The 23,732-nt window shown below is 49.7% G+C and overlaps 1 protein-coding gene across 3 annotated transcripts in view; it reads right to left on the bottom strand.

The window, feature by feature from the left end:
- LOC141129483 (CD276 antigen-like) overlaps positions 1–23,732 on the bottom strand; it is a 493,387-nt gene that overhangs the window by 17,729 nt on the left and 451,926 nt on the right. For all 3 annotated transcript variants that reach the window (XM_073617540.1, XM_073617539.1, XM_073617538.1), the window contains exon 8: positions 21,258–21,536. In XM_073617540.1, coding sequence (XP_073473641.1) covers positions 21,258–21,536 — 279 coding nt within the window. The remainder of the gene's footprint in view (positions 1–21,257; positions 21,537–23,732) is intronic.

The following is a 23,732-nucleotide window of genomic DNA, read 5'->3' as shown; positions in this document are numbered from 1 at the left end:
CAATTCAAACATATAAACATAACGTCAGACAGGATTATATAGTGATCATAGTCCATAAAGTGATGAATTTCTACAAAAAACTTGTTCAGTTTTCAAACAAAACCGTGACTGGGGTGCTTTCAAACGTTCTTGGTGACTTTTGTGCTCCCCCTCAAGGGTCCCCACTCACCAGGTCCAATCACCCCAAAGGGGCATAAAGCGTATGAGTATATCATCCATGATCTCCTCACCACTGTAGTTGTTTAAGGCACCCAAGATAGTCTCCGGTCTCCGTGTAGATGGTTAGGTTGTGTTCATAGTGACTCCCTCATGAAAAAGGAATATAAGGCTCCCATAGTGTAGTAGGTAAAATTTATTGACAAAATTCCAAAATATAAATGTCAAAAATAAAAATCAAAATCAAAATAAAACATTAAATAAAATTAAAATTAGGTCCAGCAACAATGTACCAGATAAACCACAAGTCCAGGTACAGATACCATGTAGTGGAACGTATCCGCAAAATTATGGCAGGTGTATCCCAGCAGCGTGACCCAGAAGTGACGTAGCGTGCGTGGCGCCGTCGACCCGCATAGACCTGGCTTATGCCTCCTCCGGGGCATTATGCTGGACAAGAGAGGCAAAGCACTTACCCCGAGGAATCTCAGACCATGCTCCCATTCATCTTACCATCTCCCTGGCAAGGACCCCGGGGCTGAAACTGTGGCGTCTGTCCAGGTTCTGGGCTATAGATGAAAGATTGCAGGAACCAATGATGAAAGCCATTTGTAATTTTTGGATCTTGAATGGGTAATCTGCTGATGTCACTACAGTATGGGATACATTCAAAGCTTGAATAAGAGGGGAATATATCTCCCGCATTTCCTCTCTGCAGAGAGAGGCCTCCCGGTCTCTTGAGGCTCTGGGGGGGGAGACTGCAAGGTGTGAGGCAGCCTATATACAATCTCCCACTGACTCCAACCACAAGACATGGCAGAGGACCCTTAGGGATCTGTCCCTACATAATATTGAGCAGACCCAAAAGTCTATGCTGTACTCCAAACAGAGAATATTTGTGCATTTGAACAAAAATGGCAGGCTGTTGGCATGGCTGGCAAGGAGTCAGATAGCTTCCACACATATAGCTAGTGTTCAGGATGCCCAAGGGCAATTAGTATCCCTCTCCTGAGGATGTCAGTACTAGGTTCCTTGAGTTCTTTCAAGAAGTTTACCCATCTAGGACTCACTTCTCCCCATCTGAACTACGGTAGTATCTGGATGATATCCCCTTCCCTACCCTGTCAGAGGAACATAAGACCCAAATAGATGAGGATATCTCCTTGGAGGAGGTCCAAACTGCATTTGGGGGTCTACAGAGTGGTAAGACCCCGGGTGCAAACGGCCTGCCCATGGAGTTCTACTCACGCAGACCTCCTTGCCCCTAGAATCCAATACCTCCTCTCTGGGCTCACGGGGGCAGATGGTTTGCCCGAGTCCATAGAGGAGGCTATCATTGCCCTGATCCCCAAACCCAGTAAGGATCCGCAGGATTGTGCATCGTATAGACCCATTTCACTGCTCAATGTAGACGCAAAAATATTAGCGAAGATATTGGCCACTTGCCTGTCTTCGGTAATATCCACACTGATCCATGTTGCCCAGACGGGATTTATGCCAGGCAAAGGCACTGACATAAACATTAGGCGCCTCTTCTTAAACTTGTCTCTAACTCATGACAATGCTGGATCCCGGGTGATTGCCTCCCTAGATGCCGAAAAGGCATTTGATTCAATAGAATGGGTATATCTATGGGGGGTGTTGCAGTGCTTTGGCCCTAATTTTCTACGCTGGATACAATTGCTTTACAGAGCTCCTAAGGATAGAGTGCGCACGAATGATTGGACCTCTGACTCATTTCCACTACATAGAGGTACTCGCCAAGGGTGTCCCCTATCGCCCAGTCTATTTGCCCTGGCTCTAGAACCCCTGGCGATCCTGGTCAGGGAGTCTCTGGAGGTGCAGGGGATGAGGGTTGGTACCCTGGAAGGAAAAAATATCCCTCTATGCGGATGACGCCCTGCTTTACTTGCATGATGCTGGCCCATCCCTGTCTTCTGCCCTAGAATTGTTTAACAAATCCGGATCCTTATCAGGTATCCGTATTAATTGGTCAAAATCGGTCCTTTTCCCAATAGACAATCAGATCCCAGCCCATGCCCAGCCCTACATCATTGCAATGGGTCACAGAGTTCAAGTACCTTGGGATGCGGGTGGCTAGGGATGCCAGTCAATACTAGGCCCTGAATAGACTTCCCTTGCTCAGGCTCCTGAGGGAGAGATGTCAATCCTGGTCCGGGCTTCCATTGAATTTACTAGGCTGTATCAACATGATAATTTTACCCAAATTCAATTACCTCTTCCGGAACAGCCGGATCTGGATCCTGGCGTCTTTCTTTCGGGAGGTGGACAAATGCATCATTTCCTTTATATGAAATGGGTCCATCCCCAGATTGGCGAAATCCACATTATACTTACCAACACACCTGGGGGGCCTGGCCCTACCAAACCTTAGGGTCTACTATTGGGCTGCAATGCTGTTTACAGCATACCGGGGGTTCGAGGCTAAACGCTCTAATGCTGCAGTCTGTATAGATGCGGCCTGCTTGGGCTCATTGCAGGCACTACAAATTTGGTTTATAGAGGGACAAGGGCATATGAGGATCTTCCTGTTCCAACTAGGGCAACGATTAAAATATGGATTGTGGCTCGTCGCAGATTTTCCCAGGTGGTGCACTGGTCCCCGGTCCAGCCCCTCTGGGGGAATCCTAATCTTCCCCACTTTAGGACAATTCCGGATCCCCAGGTATGGGCGAGATTCGGGAAAAAAACTGTGAGAGATATTATGCCTATGGGTACTTTATTGACACTTCCCTAATTGACCAGGACTTACACCCTGCCTGGATGCATGTACTTCCATTATGACCAACTCTGTCATGCATTTAGGGCCCAGTTTCCTACTCCCCCAGCTCTGCAACTGGACCCCGTAGAGGACCCCCTGTCCTGTGACGACCTTAGGAATCCCTTATCCACTCTATATAGTACCCTGCTTCCCACAGACTCCCCCAAAATGGATAGACTCTGGGAAATGTGGAAGGCTGATATCCCGGCACTAGAGCGGGAAGATTGGGAGGACTGTCAGGAACAGGGTCCCAGGCTGGTTATCTCCGCAGCTGACAAGCTTGCTCAAACAATTTCTTCACAGGGTATATTTTACCCCAGTGCGTATGTCTAGAATATATCCTGATAGGGACCCACACTGCCTCCGGTGTAGAACGCAACTGGGCACCTATATACACATGTTCTGGGAATGCCCAGCCCTGTCCATCTTTTGGGTGGGGACCTTTGAGTAATTAAATGTCCGTCTTGGGCTGTCTGTTTCCAGGACACCTGAATTGGCCTTGCTAGGTATTCATGAAGATGAACAAAGATCACATCATAGTAAGCTGTTGATTTCTATTTTTTTCTATCTTCTATTTTATGCCAAAAAAGAAATCTTACATAAATAGACTTCTGCTGCCCCTCCTGCTGTATCCTCTTGGGAAAACAAAATCAATGCTGCCTTACCTCTTTATAAGTTGACGTATATTAGTCGTGGTTGCCCTTGGAAATTTGATAAAGTATGGTTGCCATGGACCTCCTTTTAATCAACTGGATGTAGCTGAATATGGTCCTTCTTCCCCCCTCTCTTCTTCCTCCCTCACCCCTACTCCCCCCCCCTTACCCCCCTCTACCCTCCTCCCCCTCTTCTCTTATGGGACCTAATTCCTGAATCTTATGTTATACTACTGTACTTTCTCTTGTTTAAACAACTGTTTATATTCCTGTGTGGACACTGAGGTAACATCATGTGACGTATCTAAGTTAATGTAATATACTGTATCCACTTCACTAGACAAATGTAATTCTGTTATGTTGTACTGTATATTTTCCTTCAATAAAGCACTCCTGATTGTTAAAAAAAATGGTAAGCTGTAATATAATACAAGCTTACTTTTGGGTTTAAGATCGCTTTAAACCCCCATGCAATCTACATACAGTGCCTTGAAAAAGTATTCATACCCCTTGACATTTTCCACATTTTCTCATGTTACAACCAAAAACGTAAATGTATTTTATTGGGATTTTATGTGATAGACCAACACAAAGTGGCACATAATTGTGAAGTGGAAGGAAAATGATAAATGATTTTCAAAATGTTTTACAAATAAAATATGTGAAATGTGTGTGTGTGTGTGTGTGTTGGGGGGGGGGGGGGGACATTTGTATTCAGCCCCCTTTACTCTGATACCCCTAACTAAAATCTAATGGAACCAATTTCCTTCAGAAGTCACCTAATTAGTAAATAGAGTCCACCTGTGTGTCATTTAATCTCAATATAAATACAGACGTTCTGTGAAGCCCTCAGAGGTTTGTTAGAGAACCTTAGAGAACAAACAGCATCATGAAGGCCAAGGAACACACCAGACAGGTCAGGGATAAAGTTGTGGAGAAGTATAAAGCAGGGTTAGGTTATAAAAATATCTCCCAAGCTTTGAACATCTCACGGAGCTCTGTTCAATCCATCATCGGAAAATGGAAAGAGTATGGCACAACTGCAAACCTACCAAGACATGGCCGTCCACCTAAACTGACCGGCCGGGCAAGGAGAACATTCATCAGAGAAGAGCCAAGAGGTCCATGGTAACTCTGGAGGAGCTGCAGAGATCCACAGCTCAGGTGGGAGAATCTGTCCACAGGACAACTATTAGTCGTGTTCTCCACAAATCTGCCCTTTATGGAAGAGTGACAAGAAGAAAGACTTTGGGGAAAGAAAGTCATAAGAAGTCCTGTTTGTAGTTTGTGAGAAGCCATGTGGAGGACACAGCAAACATGTGGAAGAAGGTGATCTGGTCAGATGAGACCAAAATGTTACTTTTTGACTTAAAACGCTATGTGTGGCAGAAAACTAACACTGCACATCACCCTGAAAACACCATCCCTTCTGTGAAACTGTGAAACATGGTGGTGGCAGCATCATGTGGTGGGGATGCTTTTCTTCAGCAGGGACAGGGAAGCTGGTCAGAGTTGATGGGAAGATGGATGGAGACAAATACAGGACAATCTTAGAAGAAAACCTGTTAGAGTCTGCAAAAGACTTGAGACCGGGGCGGAGGTTCACCTTCCAGCAGGACAACGACCCGAAACATCCAGCCAGAGCTACAATGGAATGGTTTACATCAAAGCATATTCATGTGTTAGAATGGCCCAGTCACAGTCCAGACCTAAATCACATTGAGAATCTGTGGCCAGACTTGAAAATTGCTGTTCGCAGACGCTCTCCATCCAATCTGACCGAGCTTGAGATATTTTACAAAGAAGAAGAATGGGAAAAAATGTCCTCTCTAGATGTGCAAAGCTGGTAGAGACATCCCCAAAAAGACTTGTAGAGAAAGGGGGTTCTACAAAGTATTGACTCCAGGGGGCGCCATATAAATGCCCCCCCACACTTTTCACATATTTATTTGTTTCATTTATCATTTTCCTTCCACTTCACAATTATGTGCCACTTTGTGTTGGTCTATCACATAAAATCCCAATAAAATACATTTACGTTTTTTGATGTAACATGACAACATGTGGAAAATTCCAAGGGGTGTGAATACTTTTTCAAGGCACTGTGTACACAATAGCAGCAAAAACAAACCAAGCGACCAAACTTCCACCACACGCCACCTAGGTAGTTGTGATTACTGACCCAACGCCACTCCTCTGTATATGAGGCTAATGCCGTAACCAAAAAACAGCATACAAAAAATATATTCCAAGGGGAATCGCAAGACAGGAGACCTCCCAGGAAAAAAGATGGCTACTAAGGCTATAGTGGGCAATAATGGGAGAGTGGATAAAAATCAATCCAAAATTGATTAAAGTATCAAAACTACAACAGTAAAACAGTATTCTTCAGCAAAAAAGAGCTATTTAAAGCTGGTCTTGCTAGACATCAAAGAGATGGCACACCAAATGCATAGAAACGTGTGGTGCACCAAACAAATACACGGACAAAAAACAAACAATAAACACACAAATAACAAATACGGTCTAGGCGCCTGTATTACCAAGGATGCATTGAGACCCTACAGGAAAACCGCCAATAAGGGAAAGATTTAAAAAACCATAGTAAATACAGAGGGAAACTATGCATGCGTGGCCCCCAGGGTTCGCGGAGAAGCCAATGAAGGTGATGCTGCCAAAAACTTGCTGCCAAACAAAAAGTTGCCTGTCTAATTGATATCTATAAAGTCTCCAAATTTTGCTGATAATTAATTCCTTTTGAGTTAGCTGAAATAAATACATCTTATGAAATTGCATGCGCATGCGAAAAACATTTCATCAAAAGTATCAATTCCCGGAGGTAATATACAGCTGAGGTGAAGTTCGAAAGTCATTAGGAGACTAAGTTCACATATGGAGCAGTTAACGATCATGCGGTGCTTGATGACAGCTGCCAGATAAAGTTAACCTTGATCAGGATAAGATGAGTAGTGCAGACACTAGTTTCCTTTTAATCATCATTGAGGCATAGCTGTCATTGGCTCTTAACCAATCATATAAGGCTATCCCGGGATCTAGTTCTGTTCCTGGGCCGCGCAGTTCATATATTGCAAAAGAGTCTATAAAAGGTCAAAAAGCCTAAGTATGTGATGGTTTTTTTTACGTTACTGCCTTCACTATGCAGAGATACTGGCCGGGGTCTCTCGTATTTCCAACAGAGCAATTCCGTTGCGTCCTCGTCCACCAAGGAGGATCAGACACTGGGCGCGGTTGGATATACCATACAGAAAGCATAGTCTGATAACAGATACACGGAAGAAACATATCCGAGCTTGTCTTTTAGCTTGTCCCTGTCAGTTTATTCATGAAGAAAGCAGAGTGAGGAGGGGCGGCTACACCTCGATGCAATAAAAGGGAGCGGCGTATGCCCGCCCTTTCCACGCCCAGTTGAAGCTACGTGACATGACGTTGCGAAACGCGTCAACGTAATCACGGCCTGGAGACGCCATCCCAGTGATCCCCCAATCAAAATGGGAAGCGGAGAACTCTGAACGAAATACCTAGCCCACACAAATGGAGCTGCTACCTGTCTAAGGATACCGCTGCAGTGTGGCTGAAAACCAGCGAACACACCGTATGGTATATCCAACAGCGCCCAGTGTCTGAACCTCAGGGGTGGGGTGGAGGAACTTGACTGTCCTGACCTCAACCTGATAGAACACCTTTGGGATGAATTAGAGCGAAGACTGTGAGCCAGGCCTTGTCGTCCAACATCAGTGTCTGACCTCACAAATGCTCTTCTGGAAGAATGGTCAAACATTCCCATAGACACACTCCTAAACCTTGTGGACGGCCTTCCTAGAAGAGTTGAAGCTGTTATAGCTGCAAAGGGCGGAGCCAACTCAATATTGAACCCTACGGACTAAGACTGGGATGTCATTAACCCCTTCAATACCGGGCACTTATACACCTTCCTGCCCAGACCAATTTTCAGCTTTTAGCGCTGTCGCAGTTTGAATGACAATTGCGCGGTCATGCTACACTGTACCCCAACTAAATTTTTATCATTTTGTTCCCACAAGCAGAGCTTTCTTTTGGTGGTATTTGATCACCTCTGCAATTTTTTATTTTTTGCTAAACAAATAAAAAAAGACCGAAAATTTTGAAAAAAGAAAAAAGTTTTGCTTTTGTTTCTGTTATAAAATTTTGTAAATAAGTAAGTTTTCTCCTTCACTGATGGGCACTAATAAGGCGCACAGATGAGGTGGCACCAATGAGCGGGCACTGATGGGCACTGGTAGGTGGCACTGATGGGTGGCACTGATGTGCAGCACTGATGGGCATTGATAGGCGGCACTGATGAGCACTCATGGGTGGTACTGGTGGGCACTGATAGGTGACACTGATGGGCACTGAAAGGCTGCAAAGATGGGTTCTTATGGGTGGCACTGATAGGCGGCACTCCTGGGCACTGATAGGCGGCACTGCTGGGCACTGATGGGCATTGATACATGGCACTGATGGGCACTGATACGCGGCACTGATATGAGGCACTGATAGGCATCCCTGGTGGCACTGGCAATGGTAGGCATTGTGAGTGGGCACTGATTGGCAGCTGCCTGGGCATTGATTGGTAGCTGCCTGGGCACAAATTAGTATTTCCCTGGGGGTCTAGGGGGGCATACTTGGTGGTCCAGTGTGGATGGGCGGGATCCGAGGGGGGGGCTGTACTGATAAACAATCAGCACAGACCCCCCCTGTCAGGAGAGCCGCCGATCGGCTCTCCTCTACTCGCGTCTGTCAGACGCGAGTGAGGAAAAGCCGATCACTGGCTCTTCCTATCTACATCGTGATCAGCCGTGATTGGACATGGCTGATAACGTGGTAAAGAGTCTCCCTCAGAGACTCTTTGCCTAGATCGGACTGACACACCACAACAACGATCCTCGTGATGGCCACCCCCGGGGGGCGCGCAGCGGCTTAATATCCTGAGGACGTCATATAACGCCCAGTCAGGGTATTGAAACCACTTTGCCGCCGTCATTCTGCTATATGGTGGCCGGCAAGTGATTAAAGTTCATGTGTGTGTAAAGGCAGATGTTCCAATACTTTTGGTAATATAGTGTATACATCTAATGAAACTTCCCTGTTTACCACCTTGTTTACAGTAAAAATAAGGAAAGTGGTTTTATTTTACAAGTTCTTCTTTGTGGTAAAGTATCACATCTTGTTTTTTAGCAGATTGCTCATCTTAAAGCGGTTGTAAACCCTCATGGTTTGCATTCTATGCATTAAAGCGGTAACCTGTAAGGCAAAAACCTGTAAGGCAAAGGGCATAATGAGCTAGTATGCAGCGCATACTAGCTTATTATAAAATACTTACTATAGAATGAGGCGTCGGTATCTCACCCGGTCCATGCCGAGGGAGCTGACATTTTGCCCTCGGCGTGTTTTCCGGGTTCGCACGGTGAGTGGCTGGAGCCGCGATGACGTCACTCCCGCGTATGCACGCAGGAGTTTTCTTCGTGGCAAGGTCCGACAGCATCTGCATGCAAAGTGAATATCTTCTAAACTATACAGGTTTAGGAGATATTCATTTTACCTACAGGTAAGCCTTATTATTGGCATACTTGTGGGTAAAAGTTAATAATTTGGGTATACAACCACTTCAAGGTGAAAAACCTTGTGTGGTGCTGCAGACCCCCCCCCCCCCCGAGCCCCTTTTTTACTTACCTGACCCCGATCCTTCTCCGGCCGGGAACGAGCACACCAGCTTTAGCTGGTGTCTCGTGTCCTGATTGGATAGATTGATAGCAGTGCAGCCATTGCCTCCCGCTGCTGTCAATCAAATACAATGATGCGGCACCAGGGGGGCGGGGCCGAGTCCTGCATTCTGTGTGAATGGACACAGATGCGGCACGGGTGTCCGCCAAGGAGAGCGCTTCTCCAACGTGGACACTCGATATGGGGAGGAGCCAGGAGCGCCGCTGAGGGACCCCAGGAGAGGAGGATCGGGGCCACTCTGTGCAAAACGAACTGCACAGTGGAGGTAAGTATGATATGTTTGTTTTAAAAATAAAAATGAGGGTTTACAACCCCTTTGTCAGAAAAGAGCCTGTCAACATCGGAAGGTTCCTGTGCGTTTGCGCGGCGGAGCCGCGCTTCGGCGCATGCGCGTTAGCAAAGTAGCGGCACACACGGGTTCACTACACGGCGTAACGGCGTAATGGCGTACGAACGTTCGCTCGTCAGCGTCACGCCCCCTTTCTGGCCTATATAAGGACTGACTTTTGCCCTGTTTAATTGCTGGTTTGTCTTTCAGCTTCCAGTGTTCCGTTCCTGATTCCTGCTTCTTGTGTTTACCTGTTTGACCCGGATTTGCCTGACCTACCTTGTCTCTCTCCAGCATTTTGACCTCGGCTTGTTTAAAGGACTTTCCCACGATCTGCTTCCAGTGTTTGACCCTCTGCCTGTCTCCGGATTCTCCTGCCTTCTCGTGTATGACCCCGGCTTGTCTAAACGGACTTCTCTGCTGACATCTCCAATCCCCTACCGCTGGCTTGCCTTCAGGATTCCTCTACTTACCATCTGCTGTGTTTGACCCTCGGCCTGCTTCAAGGACTTCCTTATCTACCAGTCTCCAGTATTAAGTTATCGGTCTGCATCATAGACTCTCCACTACTGGGTTCTCAGTGCCTGATCTCCTGCACTTATCCCAGCTCCCATTGTGTTTGCGGGTTAGAACCCCGGCCGGGTCTTCGTCTCCAGCTCTGGGTCAGAGCCACCGTTGCTCTCATCTCTGCGTGACTGAAGTCCTCCTCTCAAGAAGCTTCCTGCCTGCAGGCGACCCGTGCCTCTCTGTGCCCTACACCCTCTGTACCACTACCAGGGGTGTGGTGCGCTCAGCCGCAAGGGAAGCCACTCCCAGCATCTCGGCCTCGGTGAGTACCCGTGATAGTACAAACCAGCCAGATGTCTGAGGCCGACAGAGTGGGTTCCCCTCTCGAAGCTCTATGCCAGCAGGTAACGACCCTTACGCAAGCAGTCCAGAGGCTACAAGATGGCTATTTCCAACTAGAAGGTCGTCTCCAGCACCTAATCTTATCTCCCGGGGATGCAACTTCCACATCCCCCAGTGGGGCCAGCTCTTCACAAGATCACTCCAGCACAGCTCCTGCAGTTGTTATGACTCTCCCCGAACCTAGGGTGCCCACACCCGAACGATTTTCCGGAAATCGGAAGAGGTTTAGAGTATTTAAAAACGCCTGCTTGTTATACCTGGCTCTCCAACCTAAGACTTTCAGCTCTGAGACAGTAAAAGTAGGGTTCATCATTTCCTTGTTGTCCGAAGAACCCCAAGCTTGGGCTCACAACCTCCTGGAGCAGAAAAGTCCCTTACTAAACTCCGTGGAAACCTTCTTTGAATCTATGGGAAGATTATATGATGATCCCCAACGCATAGCCACGGCCGAGTCCATCTTACATACCTTAGTCCAGGGAAAAAGACCGGTGGAGGACTATACGGTCGAATTTCGAAAATGGTCAGGGGACACTGGATGGAATGAGGCGGCTCTCAAATACCAGTACCGCCAGGGACTCTCAGAGACTCTCAAAGACGAATTGGCACGTGTGGATTCTCCTTCCACCCTGGAGGAGTTGATCCAGCTAGCCATAAAACTAGACCGACGTCTACGGGAACGACGTTCTGAACGTCTTCAATCTCCTCGGCCTACATGGATGCTACCCAGGGTCCCCACAGGTCATCCCCTTCCTGCAGTCCCTTCCTCCTCTACCTTGGAGAGCGAGCCAATGCAACTGGGACTGATCCGGGCTCCACTTACACCTGATGAGAAACAACGCCGGCGGGAGGCCAATCTCTGCCTATACTGTGGAGGGTCAGGCCACTTTTTGCGCAACTGTCCTATAAGACCCAGTAAGTCCCAATTACAAACAGCTATGAACTTTCAAGTCAATGGTTCAAGTACAACTCATCTTGTCCTTCCTGTCTCCCTACAGGTGGCAGGCGAGGAGATCCGGCTACCAGCCATTATTGATTCTGGCGCCTGCAGCTGCTTCCTGGATACATCCCTATCTCGAAGTTTACGCATCCCTCTGCAAAATAAAAGACAAAGGCTCCAAATCCACCTGGCCGATGGATCATCCCCCTGTTCCGGGCCTGTTACCCAAGAAACTAAACCCATTCTCACCATCACAGATTCTGGACATCAAGAATTTCTGTGCTTTGACATCATCTGCTCCCCCATGTTCCCTATCATCCTGGGACTTCCATGGCTGCAAGCTCACAACCCCCATATCAATTGGAGTGAGAAGAAGATCTCCTTCTCTTCGGCTTACTGCTCCCAGCACTGCTTCACCTCTGGTCCTGTCTGCACAGCTTCCTGTCTAACTGTCCAGCCAGTTCCTGATCACCTTCAGCACGTCCCTGCAGCCTACCATGAATTCATGGACATTTTTGACAAAAGGAGAGCTGACAGTTTGCCTCCTCACCGACCATACGACTGTCCCATTGATCTCTTACCTGGTTCCGAGATTCCTTTTGGTCGTATATTCCCTCTATCAGAAAAGGAGTTGGAGGCTCTGCGGTCCTACATCAACGAAAACCTTGAAAAGGGATTCATTCGTCCTTCCTCTTCTCCGGCTGGAGCAGGGATTTTCTTCGTTGAAAAAAAAGATGGTACTTTAAGGCCTTGTGTGGACTACAGGGAGATCAACAAGATCACCATCAAGAACCGTTATCCACTTCCCCTCATCCCAGAACTGTTCCAACGGTTTCGAACCGCACGAGTTTTCTCTAAACTTGACCTAAGGGGCGCCTACAACTTGGTGCGGATACGCCCAGGGGATGAGTGGAAAACGGCTTTTAGGTCTAGGTTCGGACATTTTGAATATCTAGTGATGCCATTCGGTCTGTGCAATGCCCCAGCTACATTCCAACACCTAGTAAATGATATTTTTCGTGAATACTTAGATGACTTTGTGATTGTTTACCTTGACGATATTCTGATTTTCTCTACAACCATTGAGCAACACCAGGTCCATGTGAAGAAGGTACTCACGATCCTCAGGAAGCACGGACTTTACCTAAAGGGAGAGAAATGCGAATTTGAAAAAACAGTAGTCCAATTCCTAGGGTTCATTATCTCCACTGAAGGGGTCTCAATGGATCCTCAGAAAGTGAAGTCTATCCAAGAATGGCCAGCCCCTACAGACAAAAAGGGGGTCCAACGATTTGTGGGCTTTGCCAACTTTTATCGCAGGTTCATAAAAGGATTTTCATCGATCATTTCTCCCATAACCCAACTGACTCGCCAGCAAAGTCGATTCCAGTGGTCCTCAGAAACTCAGGAAGCATTTGATAAACTGAAGAATCTATTTACTTCTGCCCCGGTACTACTGCATCCAGACCCCGCTTTTCCCTATGTGTTGGAAGTAGACGCCTCAGAATCCGCTTTAGGAGCAATTCTATCCCAAAGACGAGGCCAGAAGGCCCTTCTTCATCCTGTGGCATTTGCCTCCCGGAAACTGTCCCCGCCGGAAAGGAACTATGACGTGGGGGAGCGTGAACTACTGGCCATCAAATTTGCTCTTGAGGAGTGGAGATATCTTTTGGAGGGCGCTTCTCACCCCATTATGATCTTCACAGATCACAAGAACCTGGAGTACCTCAGAACAGCAAAACGCCTCAGACCCCGGCAAGCCCGCTGGGCTTTGTTCTTCTCCAGGTTCAACTTTCACATTTCCTATCGGCCTGGTTCCAAGAATGGGAAAGCGGACGCCCTATCTCGAATGTTCCCAGAAACCTCTCAAACAGCAGAACCTGGTACTATTCTATCCTCACAGAATTTTCTTTGTTCAATCCAGCCAGATCTAAGAACTGCCATTGAACAGGCCTCCAGCCAATGCTTAAACCCTGAAGTACCCACACTGAGGAAACAGGATGGTTTACTATGGGCCCAAAACAAAATATTTGTTCCAGCGCAAGTAAGACCCTTGGTACTAAAGACATTTCATGATAACAAATTTGCAGGACATTTTGGGGTACAAAAGACCTCGGAACTAATACATCGTTCCTTCTGGTGGCCAGGGTGGAGTCAGGACTGTAAGAACTACGTAAACTCTTGTATTATTTGCCAGCGCAGCAAGGGATCCAATGCAAAAGCCTGGGGTCTATTAAGACCATTACCCATTCCAGAGCAACCCTGGAAGGAAGTGGCTATGGACTTTATCGTTGACCTACCACCTGCTGAAGGATTCTCCACCATTCTGGTAGTGGTCGACCGCCTTTCGAAAATGGCCCACTTCTTACCCATGAAGGGCACACCCTCTGCCTCAGATACCGCGGATATATTCATCAAGGAAGTGGTTAGGCTACATGGAGTACCCGTTAGCATTGTGTCTGACAGAGGAGTCCAGTTCACCTCAAAATTTTGGAGAGACCTTTGTAAATCCCTGGAAATCAAGGTATGCCTATCCTCAGCATATCATCCTCAAAGTAATGGCCAAACAGAGAGGACGAACCAAACGCTGGAACAATATCTGCGCTGTTTCTGCTCGTGCTCTCAAGACAACTGGGTTTCACTCCTCCCCTGTGCAGAATTTGCCTATAATAATTCCATACATACAGCAACCAATCAAACTCCTTTCTGGGCTAATTATGGATTTCACCCCTCTTTTTTGCCTAATTCTTTTTCAGAAGTATCAGTTCCCGCGGTGCAAGACCGAATAAATTCCATTCAAGCCAATTTTCAAATAATTCAGGAAACTATGAAGAAGGCTCAGGACAGCTACAAGAAATACTATGACAGGGGGAGGAGGAGCAACCCAATTTTTAAGATTGGGGATGAAGTCTGGCTATCTGCAACAAACCTCAAACTTTCTTGTCCTTCACGCAAATTAGGCCCAAGGTTTATTGGTCCCTTCAAGATAAAGAGAGTAGTGAACCCCGTGGCCTTTGAACTCTCTTTACCCAGCTCTTACAGAATTCATCCTGTCTTCCATACTTCCCTTTTGAAACCAGTAACTCCCAGTTCTTTTCCAGGAAGGGAGAAGTTGCCACCTCCTCCAATTAATATTGAAGGCGAAGATGAATTCGAGGTTGAGGCTATAATGGACTGTAGAAGGAGGGGGGGTCATATCCAGTACCTGGTCAAGTGGAAGGGGTACCCCCCAGAAGATAATTCTTGGGAACCCTCCTCCAATATACACGCCCCACGGTTAATACAAACATTCCACAAGAAATATCCGGGAGTACTGGCCAGATTGGGCACCCGGAGGTTGCCCTTTGGGGGGGGCACTGTCAGAAAAGAGCCTGTCAACATCGGAAGGTTCCTGTGCGTTTGCGCGGCGGAGCCGCGCTTCGGCGCATGCGCGTTAGCAAAGTAGCGGCACACACGGGTTCACTACACGGCGTAACGGCGTAATGGCGTACGAACGTTCGCTCGTCAGCGTCACGCCCCCTTTCTGGCCTATATAAGGACTGACTTTTGCCCTGTTTAATTGCTGGTTTGTCTTTCAGCTTCCAGTGTTCCGTTCCTGATTCCTGCTTCTTGTGTTTACCTGTTTGACCCGGATTTGCCTGACCTACCTTGTCTCTCTCCAGCATTTTGACCTCGGCTTGTTTAAAGGACTTTCCCACGATCTGCTTCCAGTGTTTGACCCTCTGCCTGTCTCCGGATTCTCCTGCCTTCTCGTGTATGACCCCGGCTTGTCTAAACGGACTTCTCTGCTGACATCTCCAATCCCCTACCGCTGGCTTGCCTTCAGGATTCCTCTACTTACCATCTGCTGTGTTTGACCCTCGGCCTGCTTCAAGGACTTCCTTATCTACCAGTCTCCAGTATTAAGTTATCGGTCTGCATCATAGACTCTCCACTACTGGGTTCTCAGTGCCTGATCTCCTGCACTTATCCCAGCTCCCATTGTGTTTGCGGGTTAGAACCCCGGCCGGGTCTTCGTCTCCAGCTCTGGGTCAGAGCCACCGTTGCTCTCATCTCTGCGTGACTGAAGTCCTCCTCTCAAGAAGCTTCCTGCCTGCAGGCGACCCGTGCCTCTCTGTGCCCTACACCCTCTGTACCACTACCAGGGGTGTGGTGCGCTCAGCCGCAAGGGAAGCCACTCCCAGCATCTCGGCCTCGGTGAGTACCCGTGATACCCTTTAAATATGAGGGAGTGGAACTGAGATTCCGCAACGGAAGTCAACAAAGAAATTGTAAAAAAAAAAACAGTGTTATCTTTTACAAGTTGTACTTTTGCCATTTCAGCATTTTATCTGTCAATGTAACTGAAGAAGGAGTCTTGTTCTGTGAAAATGTGTTATTTTTAAATATTTATAGTTATCTTCTACAATGTATCACTCTGATAATAATTCCCACCTTCCCAACCTGAGTAATTCCCACCAGAAATCTGATCTGAGCCCAAACACACTGCACACTTGTACTGTGCAAATCCCATGCAGCAGCTACTCAAAGAATCACATACAAGTCAATATATTCAATTGATAGAGGTGTATTTTTACAAGTGCAAAAAGTGACAATTACAAACTACAAAGTGTCCATCAAGAAGCTCCCACATCCAAAAGTGTGAATAAAAAAAGTGTCCAGGATCGGTCCAGGCGGCAGGCAGAAACGTTGTCAATAAACAGGTCAGGGTTAGTACAGGCAGCAGACGGAGGCAACACTACACTGGTGTGGCAGTGATCAGGAACACTGTTGCTTGCTGCATTGCTCTGGTGACACTGGGACTTGTGTAGCGGCAATCGGGAACACTCTCGCTGACTTACACTGGTCTGGTGGCTTGGGGACTGATGTGACAACAATCAGGGACAATGTAGCTGGCTTACACTGTTGGGTTGGTGGCACTGGGACAGGTGGGGAGGCAATCAAAGACACCGTTGTTGGCTATTGGCTAACACTGGTGTGACAATAAGGACCATTGTTGCAGGCATATACTGGTCCGGTGACACTGGGACAGGTGTGGTGACAATCAGGGACACCATTGCTGGCTTACACTGGTGTGGTGACACTGGGACAGGTGTGGCGACAATCAGGGACACCATTGCTGGCTTACACTGGTGTGGTGACACTGGGACAGGTGTGGCGACAATCAGGGACACCATTGCTGGCTTACACTGGTGTGGTGACACTGGGACAGTGTGGCAATAATCAGGGACATCGTTGCTGGCTTACACTGGTGTGGTGACACTGGGACAGTGTGGCAATAATCAGGGACATCGTTGCTGGCTTACACTGGTGTGGTGACACTAAGGACCACTGTTGCTGGCATATACTGGTCTGGTGACACTGGGACAGGTGTGGTGACAATCAGGGACACTGTAGCTGGCTTACACTGGTGTGGTGACACTGGGACTTGTGTAGAGGTAAGAAGGACCATTGTTGCTGGGATGCACTGGTCTGGTGACACTGGAACTGGTGTGACAACAATCAGGGACACCATTGCTGGCTTACACTGGTCTGGTGACCATAAGGACCACTGTTGCAGGCAAATACTGGTCTGATGACACTGGGACAGGTGTGGCGACAATCAGGGACACTGTAGTTGGCTTACACTGGTGTGGCGACCCTGGAACTGGTGTGGAGATAATAAGGACACACAGGAAGCCAAACACACAATATTGATCAGCAAGGCTAAGCTGCAGTGCACAGGTTATTATATTGTTCCCTGTTAGAGGCTGGGGTGGAGCCATGCTAGAGGAGAGATTACTTAAGCATACAGGTGAACAGGTACAGGTCTCTAAGCTGAACAGAGAGGTAAGCAGACAGGCATGAACATTACTGCAGACTCATGACACTAGGGTTGCACCAATACCACTTTAAGACAAAAAACAAATAGATACTTTTTTCCAGTATCCGCCGATACCGATTACTGATTCTTTTTTCAATGTCATGTGACATTGGCACGTGTGTCAGTAGTTAGTTTGTTTTTTTTTCCTACAATTTTATTATTTACAATTTATTTTTTTTAATTATTTTTTACAATTTAATATTTTTGTGTTATTTTTTTTTACAATGCTTTCTTTTTTTTTGTATCAGTGTTTTTATTTTTATTTTATTTTTTTTATATATTTTTTTTACATTTTAACTTTGAGGTATTTTTAAAAAAAAGTTTATTTACTTTTTTCAGCGCTGTGTGTGTGTGTGTGTGTGTGTGTGTGTGTGTGTGTGTGTGTGTGTGTGTGTGTGTGTGTGTGTGTGTGTGTGTGCAGTGAGATATCAGGGGTCCAGACCCCTGACATTTCCCCTTTAAGGCAGGGAAAGGGACTGAGGACACGTATTCACAAGTCCATTACTGAAAATGAATGCACAGGAGACAGCGGCTCCTCTCTCTATTCATAAACTGAAGCATCGTAAACACAGGTTACGATGTTTCAGTTACGATGAATGGACAGAGGCAGTGATCACTCGACAGATTTAGCGGCTCCTTCCTCCACTCTCCATCCTGAAAGATCCGGGGCAGGGGGAGACTGGTGGAGGAGCCAGAGAGCCACAGGGGGACCAAGAGGATGACAAGGGGGACCAAAGGAGGACATAGATGGACCGGAGGAGGAGCCGGAGAGCCGCAAAGGACGCAGGGGGATCTGGAGAGCCAGAAAGGATGCAGGAGGACCCGGAGGATGACACAGAGGGGGACCCCGAGGATAAACCGGATCGGGACCTGGAGGAGGACATAGAGAGCCAGGCAGGACACAGGGGGACCCAGAGGGGGACAGCCGGCAGTGATCGGTGCAGAGGCGGGGGCAGTTACAAGCACCAATCTCCCTGACAGCCGCAAGAGGGAGAGGAGGAAAAGCGACTGTCAGAAAAGCTGTACAGGGAGATCGGTGCACGTACAGTAACTCCACCCACCGCCGCACTGATCACCCCTGAGGCTGTCTAATAATCGGGTCAGACATCAGAGCATTTGCACGAGTACAAGTACTCATGCAAATGCTTGGTATCGGCACAATACCGATACTAGTATTGGTATCGGTGCAACTCTAGTTAGAACAAAGTTAGTGATGGGAATTTTGTCTCTTGGACAGTTGGCCCTGTTACAAGCACCCCTCTTCTCTTGTTCTGGGGACAACTCTAACATTTTGGATTTCCCCTCACTTTCTTTTTTGTTGACAATGGTCACCATTACATAGTTGCCAACATTGTAAAAAAAAAATGTGGGACACTTTTGTGGCTGTAGGCGGAGCTGTCCAATAATTAGGGGGCGGGGCATTCACCAGCAGGCGTGGCCTATCAAAAACAGACAAGTGCTCGCGCGCCGCGCCGAAAAATGGGCGTGGTTTACGCGAAATTGTGGGCGTGGCTTAAATGGGCGTGGCTCTAGAGGGTGTGGTTAGAGTCTGAAATGAATGAGGGATGGAGAGGGGGGGAGAGGGGGAGAGAGAGGGAAATGACGGGACAGCAGCCCCAGATCCTACACAATAAAAATATGTGTATTCTAGAAAGTTTAACAATCAGCAGATAAAGATACTCCAAACACCTGGTGTTAATGCTTCAATCATCCCGGCACCATGGTTGTTATGGTGTCAGGATGATTGAAGCGCATTATTTCTATTATTACATTGTAATATAAAATGAAATCATTCAACTCACCATAATGCAGAATCAGTGGGATCCCTGAGCGTGTCACCTGCCACGTCGCCTGCCACCAGCCGTCCGTCCTTGCTTCAGATGTCCGAGCAGAGTCCGTCCTTGCATCAGGTGCCCCCAGCGGAGCCCCCCTCACACCAGGAGTCCCCGGCGGAGCCCCCCTCACATCAGAAGTCCCCAGCGGAGCCCCCCTCACATCAAGAGTCCCCAGCGGAGCCCCCCTCACATCAGGAGTCCCCGGCGGAGCCCCCCCTCACATCAGGTGTCCCCGGCGGAGCCCCCCCTCACACCAGGAGTCCCCGGCGGAGCCCCCCTCACACCAGGAGTCCCCGGCGGAGCCCCCCTCACATCAGAAGTCCCCAGTGGAGCCCCCCTCACACCAGGAGTCCCCGGCGGAGCCCCCCCTCACACCAGGAGTCCCCGGCGGAGCCCCCCTCACACCAGGAGTCCCCGGCGGAGCCCCCCTCACACCAGGAGTCCCCGGCGGAGCCCCCCTCACACCAGGAGTCCCCGGCGGAGCCCCCCTCACATCAGAAGTCCCCAGCGGAGCCCCCCTCACACCAGGAGTCCCCGGCGGAGCCCCCCCTCACATCAGGAGTCCCCGGCGGAGCCCCCCCTCACATCAGGAGTCCCCGGCGGAGCCCCCCCTCACATCAGGAGTCCCCGGCGGAGCCCCCCCTCACATCAGGAGTCCCCGGCGGAGCTCCCCCTCACATCAGGTGTCCCCAGTGCCCCCCCTCACATCAGGAGTCCCCGGCGGAGCTCCCCCTCACATCAGGTGTCCCCAGTGCCCCCGCCTCACATCAGGTGTCCCCAGTGCCCCCCCCCTCACATCAGGTGTCCCCAGTGCCCCCCCACTCACATCAGGTGTCCCCAGTGCCCCCCCCACTCACATCAGGTGTCCCCAGTGCCCCCCCCTCACATCAGGTGTCCCCAGTGCCCCCCCCACTCACATCAGGTGTCCCCAGTGCCCCCCCCACTCACATCAGGTGTCCCCAGTGCCCCCCCCACTCACATCAGGTGTCCCCCACTCACATCAGGTGTCCCCAGTGCCCCCCCCCACTCACATCAGGTGTCCCCCCCTCACATCAGGTGTCCCCAGTGCCCTCCCCCCCTCACATCAGGTGTCCCCAGTGCCCCCCCACTCACATCAGGTGTCCCCAGTGCCCCCCCCTCACATCAGGTGTCCCCCCCTCACATCAGGTGTCCCCAGTGCCCCCCCCCTCACATCAGGTGTCCCCAGTGCCCCCCCCCTCACATCAGGTGTCCCCAGTGCCCCCCCCACTCACATCAGGTGTCCCCAATGCCCCCCCCCCACTCACATCAGGTGTCCCCAGTGCCCCCCCCACTCACATCAGGTGTCCCCTGTGCCCCCCCCCACTCACATCGTGTCCCACAGCGGTGCGCGCGCTCACCCCCCACCTAGAACCCCCGCCCCTTTCCATAACAGACTGGCAGCGGGGCGGGGGGTAGGCGGGGCGAGGCGGAGCGGGCCGAGGCGGGGCGGGCCGAGGCGGGGCGAGGCGGAGCGGAGCGGGGCGGGCCGAGGCAGGCCGAGGCGGAGCGGGGCGGGCCGAGGCGGAGCGGGGCAGGGGGTGGGCGGCGACGCAGAAGCTTCGTCTAGCCCCCCCCCCAGCCGTCTTCCTGAACTCCAACAAAATGGCGGCCGGCGGAGACAATGTCTCCGCCGGCCGCCGACCTCTAGCGGCGGCGGCGGCGGCGGTTTCAAAAACCGGAACCGAATTTTTCGGGACATTTTCCGGGACGCCACAAATCCGGGAATGAAGTCCAAGTCCCGGGAATGTCCCGGGAAATTCGGGACAGTTGGCAGCTATGCCATTACAAAGAAAGGGGTGAATCTTCCCAATGGAAACACAGATAGGAAAAAAAAAAGAAAGCTTAACCCATCCCCCTCTATCCAAAGCCAAAACAAAAAAATGTTTCCTTGAGATACACTTTCATATCTGTGCTGGCTGTGCTTGGGTCTTCTTGTTGCCCCTCTGGTCTTTCTCTCTGCTTCTTTGTTCTAATTCCCCCATTACATTAGACTTTGTTAGGTGATAATACCTGATAGCACAGCTCGTGCGGTCCTCTTCAGTCTCCCCTCTTTCACCAGACAGAAGTACGGTTTATTTGCTTCCACATCCAAGTTCAGCACGGACTCCACCATCTTCCGGCCATTACTGATATCAGTTATCTTACGTGTTCCATGTTCGGACAGATCCGTGAGCTGCTCATCATACCACCTGACCCAGGGATTCCTGAACACACCAATATTGATACACTTCAGACGCTTCTTCCCATCAATGTGAATGGAGGTACATGTTGACTCCGCTGCATTTAAATCTAAAAATAAAAGAAACTTAACGTTACAAAAGAGCTCCAGATTTACATTTTGTTTAAATACGTTGACCACTCATTTTAAGAATAAGGCCCCTTTCACACTTATACGACTTGTCCCACGATTTTGTACTGCAAAATTGTATGACAAGTCATTCTCCATGATTTTCAATGACTACCATTCATATTGGCACGACTTTAAGTCGTGCCGACTTGAAAGTAGTCCCTGCACTACTTTGGTCCAACTTCTATGCGAGTTGTACTCCATAGACCTCAATGTTAAACCCTGAAGTAGCATGCAAGTCGTGCCTGAATAATATAGACACGACTTCAGCACGACTTTGTAAGCACAAGCCTGGCTCGCTGATCGGGAAAGGAAAACTTTTCTTTCCTTTCCTGAGCGACAGGCAGTGCTGACAGCTGTCTGGTATGAATCCAGAGGGGGAACTCCATGCCAAGTTTTAAATAAAAAAACCGGCGTGGGTTCCCCCCCCAGGGGCATACCAGGCCCTTAGGTCTGGTATGGATCTAAGGGGAACCCCCTACGCCGAAAAATCGGTGTGGGGTCCCCCCCAAAATCCATACCAGACCCTTATCCGAGCACGCAGCCCGGCCGGTCAGGAATGGGGGTGGGGACGAGCGAGCGCCCCCCCCCCTCCTGGACCGTACCAGGCCGCATGCCCTCAACATGGGGGGGTGGGTGCTTTGGGGCATGGGGGGCACCCTGCGGGCCCCCCCACCCCAAAGCACCTTGTCCCCATGTTGATGAGGACAAGGGCCTCTTCCCGACAACCCTGGCCGTTGGTTGTCGGGGTCTGCGGGCGGGGGGCTTATCGGAATCTGGGAGCCCCCTTTAATAAGGGGGTCCCCAGATCCCGGCCCCCCACCCTATGTGAATAAGTATGGGGTACATGGTACCCCTACCCATTCACCTAGGGAAAAAAGCGTCAATAAAAAACACAGTACACAGGTTTTTAAAATAATTTATTAGGCAGCTCCGGGGTCTTCTTCCGACTTCGGGGGTCCTCTTCCGACTTCGGGGGTCTCTCCGCCGTCTCCTCCCGGTGTCCGCATCTTCTGCCGGCTCCTCCGCTATCTTCTGCAGCTCAATTGCTAGCGGTGGTCCGGACTTCTGCCTTCTTCTTTTCTTCCAGAGATGTTGACACGACGCTCTCTCCAGCCAGAATGGTCTGTGTGCGCTCCGCAAGGGACTTATATAGGCGGTGACCCCGCCCCCTTATGACGTCACAGTCCCTGGGCATGCTGGGTCTGTGACGTTTTAGGAGGCGTGGTCACCGGGTGATGACCACGCCCCCTTATGACGGCACAGTCCCAGCATGCCCCGGGACAGTGACCTCATTAGGGGGCGGGGCCACCGCCTATATAAGTCCCTTGCGAAGCCCACAGAGACCATTCTGGCTGGAGAGAGCGTCGTGTCAACATCTCTGGAAGAAAAGAAGGCAGAAGTCCGGACCACCGCTAGCAATTGAGCTGCAGAAGATAGCGGAGGAGCCGGCAGAAGATGCGGACACCGGGAGGAGACGGCGGAGAGACCCCCGAAGTCGGAAGAGGACCCCCGAAGTCGGAAGAAGACCCCGGAGCTGCCTAATAAATTATTTTAAAAACCTGTGTACTGTGTTTTTTATTGACGCTTTTTTCCCTAGGTGAATGGGTAGGGGTACCATGTATCCCATACTTTCACATAGGGTGGGGGGCCGGGATCTGGGGGCCCCCTTATTAAAGGGGGCTCCCAGATTCCGATAAGCCCCCCGCCCGCAGACCCCGACAACCAACGGCCAGGGTTGTCGGGAAGAGGCCCTTGTCCTCATCAACATGGGGACAAGGTGCTTTGGGGTGGGGGGGCCGCACTGCGCCCCCCATGCCCCAAAGCAACCACCCCCCCATGTTGAGGGCATGCGGCCTGGTACGGTCCGGGAGGGGGGGGCGCTCGCTCGTCCCCACCCCCATTCCTGACCGGCTGGGCTGCGTGCTCGGATAAGGGTCTGGTATGGATTTTGGGGGGGACCCCACGCCGATTTTTCGGCGTAGGGGGTTCCCCTTAGATCCATACCAGACCTAAGGGCCTGGTATGCCCCTGGGGGGGGAACCCACGCCGGTTTTTTTATTTAAAACTTGGCATGGAGTTCCCCCTTATGATTCATACCAACTACTGTATGTTTTCATTTGTTAATGCCAAAAACG

The sequence above is a fragment of the Aquarana catesbeiana genome, linkage group LG02 (assembly GCF_042186555.1).
Source record: "Aquarana catesbeiana isolate 2022-GZ linkage group LG02, ASM4218655v1, whole genome shotgun sequence".
Taxonomy (NCBI): Eukaryota; Metazoa; Chordata; class Amphibia; order Anura; family Ranidae; genus Aquarana; species Aquarana catesbeiana.
Note: the sequence above shows the minus strand (reverse complement) of the source record. Positions and strands in the feature narration are given on the sequence as shown.